The 11389-nt window shown below is 39.3% G+C and overlaps 1 protein-coding gene across 1 annotated transcript in view; it reads left to right on the top strand.

Moving 5' to 3' along the window:
• The window catches only part of LOC104537930 (slit homolog 3 protein-like), a gene marked incomplete at both ends in the record, with an annotated part of 59078 nt that overhangs the window by 17376 nt on the left and 30313 nt on the right, over positions 1 to 11389 (top strand). Inside the window, 2 exons of the mRNA XM_010180952.1 lie at positions 7121 to 7264; positions 11128 to 11271. Coding sequence (XP_010179254.1) covers positions 7121 to 7264; positions 11128 to 11271 — 288 coding nt within the window. The remainder of the gene's footprint in view (positions 1 to 7120; positions 7265 to 11127; positions 11272 to 11389) is intronic.

The raw sequence follows: 11389 nt of genomic DNA, 5'->3' as shown, positions 1-11389 counted from the left end.
AGGGAAATACCAGTTCATGGATTCCCGCTGCTAATGGTCCTAAGCAGCAGCTCTGTGTGGGACAGGAATGTGATGCATGTGATTCTGCATTAAGTTTTACTACTGCTGTTAACTTAAGGAGGAAGAATATCGATCAAACTCTCATTTTTTTGTGTGTATAAGGGACAAGAAATTTTACTGTTATCTGATTGACAGCATTAACTCTGTCTCATCATCTTCCTTGTCTGTTCAAGTGTTAAAGGAAACCAGCAGGTGGAGGAATCTATCTGGAAATTGCATTGCTTCCTAGGCTTAAGAAAACAGTTCAGAGCTGGGCACTGGCAGACAATTAGCCTAAATCAACTTTTTTTCTTTTTATTTTCCCTTTTAAATTTTTTTTTTCCTTTATTTAATCTCTGTAATTCTCTTTCTTCTGAAATGAATGCAGATATCTGAGATCTGGGTATCTGAGTGCGCATCTGGATGATTGTTCTCTGATTGTCCTTCACTTCAGTTGAAGACCTATGACAGATCTGTGTCAAGGGAATTTGCAAAGGAGCCCTCTGAGGTGGTCTGTAAATTGGACCTTAAGGAGGATTCAGATTTCACTTGCGTTCTAGGTGTACACTCACATTTTTTCTTGCCTCACTCAAGCTCCATTAGTTGGTGATATCTGTACGTGTGTAGCTGCACAGTCTCTTGGGTTTTCTAATACAGTTCCAAAGGGAAGTACTCATCGGTTTGACATTGACATATTAGGGTTGCTCCAGTGTCTATGTGAAAATAGTCTCTAATTACCTACTCACATGGTAATTTTCAGTTGGACTCTTGTCTCAACCCCTTGCTAGGTTCCTCATATCCTGATCAAGTGCATTTTCTATTCTCACCATGCTTTGCCTCAACATAAGGCCAGTGTCCTGTCTCTCTACCTCTTCTAGTCCGTAACAGAGCTCCCACTCTTATCACTCAGGCTCCCTTCCTAGCCCCGATGCATTCCACGGCATTACCTTGAGCTGGTTTTACAGCCTTCACAAATCTTGCTGGGGACTCTGTCCAGCCAAGGGCATCACTTCTTAATACTGCCTGGGATTGGTCGAGTAGATATGGGGATAGGGAAATGTGCCCAGTCCCAAACTGTGCACAGTCTGTAGCTCTGTGTCCTGCACTGTCATGATAGACAGTGCGAGATGTCATCTGAAGAATCTGAAGTGAAAAAAAGTCTGGAAAATTAGGGCCTAAAATTCAGATTTTCCCAAAAAATATGTCTTGCAGTCTCCTTGGATTGTGACAGCAACCTTAAATCTCTTTGTTAAACACTAAGGATTCAGCCAAATCCTCACAGATTTTCACAGGGAAGATGTATCATTTGAATAAAACACCTACATGGTACTTACCAATTAACAGATTTGAAATCAGAATTTGAGTGCTTTAGGCCTTTCGCAAAATAATAATGTTTGAGCTATGAGAAGAATGGTATCTTGTTTAGCTTTGTTTCCTCAAAGTGGTGAAATTTGTTCTTTCATTAAAAAAAAAGAGAAAAACCCACTCTAAACATGAAGAGGACATCTGACAGTTCCTTCTTTTAAAACTTGCCAATGCTATAAAGTAAACATAGAAAAAATTCAAAGTGTCGTATCACCTTTGCAATAGGTGGTACTGCCAGTGCCCCCTCTAGTATAAAATTGGCTTTTGGGGTGTAATTTGACTGTAAGTATTCCTTCTAGGCTGAATTTTAATGTATGATGTGTCAGCCCGGGATTTAATACATTTTAATGCAAACCAAAATTGAAATCTTGATAGAGAAATTTAAAGGTCACAGTTCCATAATGCAAAGTTATGGCACATTTTATTAAATTAGAAATTAAATTGCTGAGATTACTTTGCTGGTTTATAAAAGGCTGACTTGTCTGTGTATGTTTTTTTTAAAGAAATCAACTTCAGTAATTAGCTGTAAAATCCCATAAACATAATGCTATTTCCATAACCTAAATTTGAATCCATCTTTATGTTTAATGCTTTTTACAGTAGAATCAAAAGGTTGATGTACGTTGTTGTAGGCAGATTTGACCCAGTCCAGAGTAATTTACTGGATTGTCCAGTGGGTTTTGCAGAACACCCTGACCACCGTTCCTTTCACTTCATTCTGACAGTATAACCTCCCCTGAGCTTGTGGGTCTGAAGAGATTGCTTGTCTCTGGAAGCTGAAGTCACATTGCAGTGACTTCCAGGCTCCAAGAACTGTTGCCAGTGTTTTGCAAGGCTGTTAGAAAAGAGCAATTTGGATCTGCCTGAAGCACATTTCTGAGCTCCATAAGAGTGGGAGCGCCTCCATGACTGGAGAGATAGAAATCTCTATGAGATAGAAAGACTGCAGGACCTGCTCCCATCTAGCCCTGGCAACTGGAAGCTTCTGCCTTTCACAGAGAAGTATGTTGCCCATGGGAGATCTTCTCACTCAACACAGCAAGATCTCACAACAGGTAGGGCTGAGGGGCAACACCGCCATTCACAGAGGTAAGGTTTTATGGAAGGGAGCAGTTCTTTGCTTGCAACACCTACCAAATTTAGTGTGAAGCAAACACTGGGGAACTCATGACTCTCTGGGACTACCTCAACTTGTTAATCAGTGAAAAATCCCTCCAGTGCTTGGAGATTCCCATGGCAGTGGGAGCCTGGAGGAGTCTTCTGGCCATGGCAGGCAGGTTCAAGCTCCGAAACACCTTGCGTAACTAACTCGGTGGGAGCAAGGAGATACACTTGGTTGCTGAAATGGGATGCTGACCCACAGGGAGAGGCTGCAACTCCTAGATATCAGCTCCAGAGCCTGCCCCCTCCCCAGTGCCTATGGGAAATCAATAGGACTGGCCATTTCCACTGAAGTCCCAGTAGCTGTTACTACAGAGAAAAAAATGGCAATGAGCTCATATTCAAAATAAAAAGGTGAACTGCCATACTTCATGTGCTGCTGAAGAGAAAGGGGACTGACCTCTCTTCTTGGCAAACAAGAACAATAAAAAATATTTAGCTCAAAACCTGAAAGGGACATCTAACAGTTCATTTGGTAAATCTTGCTGAGGTTCTGAAGTGAATATAAAGTATGGTCTTATAATAGGAAGTGTCAGGCTGTCTTGGCAATAGCTGGTACTGCCAACCCCACCTCTAGTATATAATTGCCTTTGGAGGCTTAATTGGTCTGTTAATTGAATTGTGTGGAGAGTCAGCCCAGCATTTAACGCATTTCACATGCAAACCAAAATAGAATCATGATAAAGTTTGCAGATTGGAAGTTAGTTTAAAAAACAGAATCTGAAGTTTCTTGGGGAGGTAAAAGTAGTTTGTGTTCGTGGAAACAGCTGTTACCTGCTGTTCTTTCCCCTAAGTATAAATTTGGCCATGGCAATTGAGGTTGCAGTCATCTGTCGCTTGTTATACAGAAAGAGAGATTATTTTCTGTAAGCAGTGTTGTGTTACATGGCATTTGGGCTCATCATATGCATCCCTTTCTTCAGTGAGGCCATCAGTCTGCTCTGCTGAAGTAGGAATGCCACTGGGTGTACTTCACTGTCTGTCTGTAGTCTGTCTGTCTTTATTAAATTAAGACTTTATTATTTAAGACTTAATTAAATATTATACTTTATTAAAGTATTTAATACTTGAAGTATTTAAGACTGCCATCCTGCTTCTGAGAACAACTCATTCTATAGAAGCCAGCCAGACTGTTGGTAAAAGCTGTGAAACTTCAGCAAACATCTTTCCTTCCGAAGTATGCAACAGCATTGGGGTTTTCCTCCTAACATATACTTAAAATTTCCTAACACATCACAAACAGGCAGATATATTTCAGGGAAACGCTCACTCAGAACAGGCTGTTTGTATGATAAAGCTACGAGGTTCAAGGTGAGACCAAGCAGAGCCTTTGCAGTTTGACTGCGCTCTGGTGGTTGTTCCTGTAGGAATGTGTGTTGACAACACAGCGATGAAGAGCATGCTGGAATGTTAAAATGAACCCAACAGGTACAGCAGGATGAATGGTTCTGTTAAGTCTTATTCTCTGTTCAAGTTATAAGATCAACGGAATAGTATTATTATAAGCTTTAGCCATAAAGTAAAATCTGACTGAAAAGTGAGCTGTGTGAACAATGTCACCTTGATGGCTTCTTAGATCCGTTCATTTCCTATTCACAGACTCACATAAAGTAAACCCAGGCTTTCTCAAAAATTCTTTTGACCTGTTGCCGAAAATAAAAGTCTGGAAATAGGATTAAACATTATAGCCAGGATAAACCAAGGAGTCCTTACAGAAACAATAACCTTTCTTGAGTGACCAGGTTATCTGTAGGTCCTCATTCAGGTCCTGCAAGAGGGCATAGCTATCTTGACAAACACTCAAAGTACTCTTTTACACTGTCTTCCAGTATTTCAAGAAGAATTCCTTATAGAAGCTTGGCGTTGCAAGAAGATGGGGCTTTTCTATAATGGGAGTTTGCTGTACTGACTTCTGTACTGACTTTTCTGATAAACAAAAATTCCTTGTCAAGTGCTATGATCATATATGAAAGATTCTTTTAGTGCTGGGAAGGACGAAGTAGAGCTATTTGCAGAACAGGCAAAAGTTTCACTGCTTTCATTTTTCAAGGTTTCTATCAGCTGATTGTTTTTGCTGGTAATTCTGGACTGAAAAGTATGTAATTTCTCAAGTTTGTTATTCTAGTAGGTCAGGCTTGAAGGAGGTTACTTTTTTTTTAGTGAATGAGTGCTGTCAGCTGCCATTTTTTTGTTCCATTCTGGTATGGGAAGCTTTAATTCAGGAAGACAAATAAAGAAATCAGGTGGGCAGAACATCTGCTTTGAGAACACTCCAAGCGGGATTGCAGGACAGTTTCGTCTTTACCTGTTCATGATTGTAAAGCTTGTATTTTGTCTACCTTGCAACTTTGATTTCATCATAGCATTTAATCTTGGATTTTCAGACTCTTTGCTTGGGAAAGTTGTATATGCATATATAATTGCCACCATCTGAAATTGCTAGTATATTTTTGGATAATGTGTTGTTGAGATATCAGGCATTATTAACTCAAATGAGTGAAGTTCCCTATCTACAGTTCTTCTTTGGCAGCAATTATAATTCAGATGGTTTGGGCTGTATAAAGGTGTCAGTTCCTTTGCAAATTGTGGCCAGCCTTATTCTCCAGTATTTGGTGGTTTGTTTTTTTTTCTCCTGAGTATCTAATCATTCATTAAAATTGCACCTATTTTTAATATACATGGCTAAATACCTTTTGGATGTCAAAAACTAACTAATAAAAATATGTAACTACAAATATAGGTTGGTTTGCAGTCTGTTAATTGAAAGTCAAAATCTTTGTGTATTATTGTAACTTACCCTCCCTTCCCATTACATATATTTAATTACTTATTCTCTTATTTTGTACAAGTATGCATTATGGCATGATCTTTACCAGGAAAGGGATCACTGGCAGTAATTATTTATGCCAGCATTCAAAATTGATGCTGAACTATAAACATTTCCACTAGAGAAATAGCTGAGCCCCAAAATTAGATGTGTATGTCAGAATATCCTTCCTTGACTTGCTTTGACACTGAACGTAAGTTCTTCCTATAAGTGTTAGCACAAAATAGTAAACTTCAGGAAAGCAAAATCTGCATGTAAGTATTTTTGTTTTATGTTATTTTTTGCTGACATTGCTGACATACTCCTGTTCTTACTGATCACAGACTGCACCAGAAGTGATGAGCCACATGCTGTAGGGCCCACTCTCTGACAGTTGTTCTGCAGACATAAACCAGTGTCCTCAAGTTTCCCACATGAACACCAACACTCGACTTGTTTATTAAGTGATGACTTCTGCAAGAGCAAGACCCACATTATTTCTGTCTGAGGCCAAGCTGTCCTGTTGACATGTCTTCTGTCAGCTTGTATCCCAAGAAGTTTGCCTGTCCTTCTGAGCAGCATAGCCTACGTGTTAATCTGATAGCTTGTCATTTGGAATTGGATTTTGAAACTATTACTCATGCTGTGTGTGTACTGGGATCATTTCTGGAACAGTGTGCTATTCGGTATGAGTAATAGTGCAGGAATTTGGCATCTTCTTGGGAGCAAGAGCTTGTCTTTTACTTTCTCTCTTTTGATGTAGGCAGTAAAACAAAGAATAGTGTCTCCTGTCATAAACCTAAACAAACAGGATTATTTGTCACAATCTGTGCAGGGCATCATAGGATATGCTTGAAGGACTGAGGTCCAAGGTTTTAATGTGCTTAAGGCCTTTTGTAGAAATGTTTTAAATAATAGAATGACATTTATTTTTATCCATCTCTAATGGCATTTTATCATTCAGAAGTTTTCTCTTCCCTGGGTTTTTCACAAATATGAAATATTGAAAAGTTTAATTTTGCATTTCAGTAGAATTTCATCTGACTTTGTAGATTGAAGTTTTCCAGTTTTAATCTATAAGCAAACACCTTGAGACTGTATAGACAGAGTAAATATTTATAAAATAATGCATATTGCAGGAGCTATGAATTGAGAATTAAGTTATGCTCATTTAATTTTGAGTGATGGTGTTAAATTTCAGTGCCTGGGAGTTCATGAGTGCATATGGTAAAATTTGTATCAGATACGTGCAGTCACACAGTTTTGTATGTTACTCCAGAGTTCAGTTTTAAAAGAGCAAAGGTCTTGGTACACTGAATAAAATCCATATTTCAATGTGCGGTACCTATTTCAATGGCAGTAACATTGACTGATTCTTGCCAGATGAGCACCCAGGCCTGAGCATAGTCCATGACTTCATGAACATAAATGAGATTGCATTGTATCTTACTGTATTCCTGAGACCCTTGTAAGCAAGAATGAGATGAGGTGTAAGAGTTGGTAATTCTATCAATTTAAATATTCTTGATATAGCTGATATAATTGTGGTTTTGATGAGTAAAGGGGAGCTATTTGTAAGTACAGTTGGTATACTTTTGATCTTCTGCATGCTCTTCTTGCTGAATAATTATCTGTGGATAACCACTAAAAAGCACAAATTCTTCCCATCTTCCTCCTTCCAGTGTGATGACGTATATTTGGAATAAAACACTAATAATTTTCTTATTGTGACTGGTTGTGTCTTTCCAGAAATCTAAGCAACAATAAGATCAAGGAGATACGAGAAGGCACATTTGATGGAGCTTCAGGAGTGCAGGAACTGATACTGACAGATAATCAACTGGAATCCGTGCATGGACGAATGTTTAGAGGCCTCACAGGGCTAAAGACATTGTAAGTGCAAAGACCTGTTTTTGTTCCTCTGAAAGTCGAGTGGCAGTGCTCAAGTTCAGCAATGCCTGCTAAAATATCTGTTACTAGACAGCAAGCTCTAAGGCAGGGTCTTGTATCACCGTCATGAAGTCTTCAAAACATTTCTAGTCCTGGGTAGATTTCATCTGCTATTGCTGTGAAAAAAAAAAAAAGACATTTTCAAGAATTTCCTATGGAAACAGGGCATGTAGGAGCGTGTTTGCTATCTATTAGTCCATCATCCCACTCTGCCTCCACCCAAATTGGAACTGTTGGTCTGCTTAAACCAAACCTTAGAATAGGCTGGGAGCCTGAAATATGTTTAATGTCCTGCAAACTGTATGAAACCAGTAGGTAGGGAGAGAAGAGAGATTCAAGTTATTGCTGCCACCAAAACAGGTATAGCTAAGCAACTTTAAGGCAGGCATAAGCCAACTGTTACAGATCTTGCTGACAGAAGGTAGCTGTGCGCTCTGCACCAGCTGCAGCAGCCCAGGAACATAGACATGGCTTTGGACTAGACCCAGCATCCTGTTTCCTGCCCACACCAAGTGCCATACAATTTTGTGCGGATTTACTATTAATGTGGTTGTGATTGGGGGGAGGATGAAGGAGACATAGAGCCCAAATGCATAAGAAACCAGTTTGGTATTACTTTTGTGTTTAGACAACCTTTCTAATTTCTTGCTGAGAACTAACACTTATGCATAAACTCATAATACTTAACACTCATTTATTTTCATGTTAAAAGTTATATTGGAAAAAGAATCACAGACAAGATTTCAAGATGGTGTCTAATCCATGCTATCCACCATCCTGAGGACTGGGCTTCTGGTGATGGCAAAGGCCTGTGCCAGACCATGTGTATGATCTGTGCATGAAAAATACCTCTTTTGCATAGTCTTTCCTGCTGTAGAAAGAAAACACTTGACTAGGTGGATGCTGTCAGTAAATAGACTCTAGGAATCAAAATGCAAATTAAAATATGCTATTTATTCATCAGCAGCAAATACTTCTTATATTGCAAAGTATCATGGCACAATTACTTCAGTCCTCACTTACGTGTAAAAAGAAGTCCAAGTTTCACTTCAAGGACTTAGGCCTGTAGTGACGAATAGGAAACTTTTCTTTTGCTGCTCCTTCAACATTTTCTTCTGTGGTTGCAGCCATCTGTTCTTTAATTTAATATATGCACTTCATTGAGGGATTTGAAAATACTGTCTATAGATAATTAATTTTTTTACTGTAAAGGCAGCCTGTGGCAGGGCTTCTAAACAAAATTCAGCATTTTTAATAAAAAGTTGCTTAACATTCAAGCTATCCTGCTGACCTGACCCACATTTCCCCCTAGCTGATACAGCAGTCTGATTATACAAAGCATGATATGATGATCTGTAAGTATGAATCTTCCTTCAGCAAGGGCACCACAGAGCATGGTGAACCATGATATGAAACCAAAGGTTTTGGCTTGAGGGACGTATATTTCTATCCATTGACATTCTTTGAGAATTAAAACTGTGATCTTTTACAAAGAGGCCACATTGGACAGGGTCATGGTCAAGTTTTTAAAAGACTGCACATTTCCTGCAATGTAATAAATCTCTGTGCAGGATATACTGGCATCCAAATTCAGTCATCCCATCTTGCTGTACTGCTGCCTGATACTTTACACACAGGTCTGAAAAAATGTTTCCTACTGCTAATAAGCCACTGAAGACCTTACTTCTCTTATTTACTCCCCTGTTCAATTTAGAGCTCATGGTTGTTGTGAAAAATGGAGAAATAAATCCGGTCTTGTGAGGTCGGCACCAAATATGCGACAGACGCAAGTTGGGGAACAAATAGTAACTGTTTATTTACAGCAACATTGACAGGTTCTTTTGGATTGCTGGTGATAAATTGAAAAGCTATAGGTACACTAAAGGTTGTACACACACTAACACCAGCCAGCTTGGCAAATAAACAAGCCCATCAAACAGAAATACAGTGGAGCAAAACCAAGAATACACTCAAGGAAGCCTAGAAATGCACCTGGGAAGAAATATAAAATACACTCTGGAAGTATGCACCTGAGGAGAAATGTATCACTCATTATGTACTAATGTGTAATTAGCTGAGGTAAATAATCTTACCCACAAGGTGACCCGAGTAGGGGGGATGGAGAGGGAGCAGTTCATCCTGTCCCCACTCTTAGGCCGAAATTGTAGTGATATTTATACTCAAACTTTCACACTACATCACCGGGGCATGTATGTGGGTGGGGATGACTATAGACAATCTTACCACTTATGTTAATGTCACAAAGTCACACCTACATGGGTAGAGGTAATGGCTCCTTTTGTTTGAGGGGGAAAGAAATGGAGGACTGGGACCACGAGGCCTCCGCCTCATCTCACACTCCTCCAGGCATCCAGATAACACCAGATATTGATCTAGTGGTGGTTGCCACCGCGCCCAGTGCTTGCCACATCCGGTGCTTGCCACCTCACCCAGTGCTGAGTTTCATGCTTCCAGGCATGCAGCTACATGGTGTACGTGACTTGGACTTTGTGACTAACTTTTGCGCTCTCTCTACAGTGGTCTCGACCTGGCTTTCAGTCAGCTTAGTACTCCACGTGTAAAGTGTGTGTTGCTGTGCTCTGTGACTCTGTTCTGATACAGTTTCACCCCAGTTGCAATACTAGAACCATTGAGACCCTTGTGCCTGTGGTGATCACTTTGTGTAGAGAACAGGAATGCACAAGCAATGTAACATTCAGGTCTTAAACACTCAGTGTTTGTGATTATACTGCAAATTTCTTCCCAGCCATATCTAATCTCTCTTTGGTGTTTTTATAGTATCTATTGATCTGAATGCCCAACTGATGGATACAAATCTGAGATTTAAATCCAGATCTAAGGGAGTCTTGATTCTCATTGTTCATTGCATTAATTTGATACCAAGGAGTTAATGCTTCTCAATTTGAGGGATCAATTCTCTGGAACAGCAGCATGAGCTGCATATATTTTGTGGCTTTTTTTATTTACTGAATAATTTTTCACCTAAGTAGGAATATCACAACTGTGTAGTGATGTTTACAGACCCAGATGTTGATTGGCATGCAGCGTAACAAATACACATGAGCCTTTTCTGCTATGAAGTGTAACAAGATACTACAGTCTTTCAGATTAATTGGGCTTTACCATTGAGTTCATTGTTACCATAACAACTTGGAGAGATGTATTTTCCAAAACACAGCACTGCTTTGTCTGGTACAAGCACCGCGCAAAGACTATTTTATAGGATGATTGCTGCTTTCTGTCTTGTCAGTTAGTGAGCATATTGACATTTCAAAGCTTGTGTTAGGTCTGGAAATCTTTCCTAAGCAATTCCTTGATTTCTACTGAGGATGCTGTTTCCTTCCATACTTTTGCAGTGTGGATTACAAAAAACATCCATGACAGCAGCAGAAGTAATGCAGCTAGGATTGTTATTCTCACACATTTCTGGCAGGCTTCTCAGTTGGTCTCTGAAATTTATCTTCACTTACTCTTGGATATTTACTAAATTAAGACCTCAATTTTTATTTCAAGTCTGCCACTAGTAATAATTTTAATCACATACTATTTTCAGATATAGAGCTCCTGTCAGCCTCTAATGTTGCGTGGAAGAAATGTGTTTTAAATTCATGAGGCCGTGTTTACAATAATCTAGCCCTCCTACAGCTGTGTTGTGCTTCAGCAATCAATAAAAATAGAGTACAGTGCTTGTCAAAGCATCTATTGATGCCCTTGATAAAGGACCTCCTATCTTGAAATTGTACCCTCTCCTAGTAGGTCCTAATTCTCTGTTCTAATCCTTGCAGAATGCTGAGGAGCAACTCTATCAGCTGTATAAACAATGACACATTTGCCGGACTGAGCTCAGTGAGGCTTCTTTCTCTGTACGACAATCGCATCAGTACTATCATCCCTGGAGCCTTCAGCACTTTAGTCTCATTATCAACAATGTAAGTTATCTTTTTATGGTATGAAGATATCATAATGCTGTTATTCCATGCTTTCCATTTAAGAAGACAGTTTCTGAGTTTCAAAATCAAACTTATTGTTAATACATGAAAAACCACA

This window comes from Mesitornis unicolor, unplaced genomic scaffold, assembly GCF_000695765.1.
Source record: "Mesitornis unicolor isolate BGI_N332 unplaced genomic scaffold, ASM69576v1 scaffold16023, whole genome shotgun sequence".
Taxonomy (NCBI): domain Eukaryota; kingdom Metazoa; phylum Chordata; class Aves; order Mesitornithiformes; family Mesitornithidae; genus Mesitornis; species Mesitornis unicolor.
The sequence above is the reverse complement of the archived record's forward strand: the minus strand, read 5'-3'. Positions and strand labels throughout refer to the sequence as shown.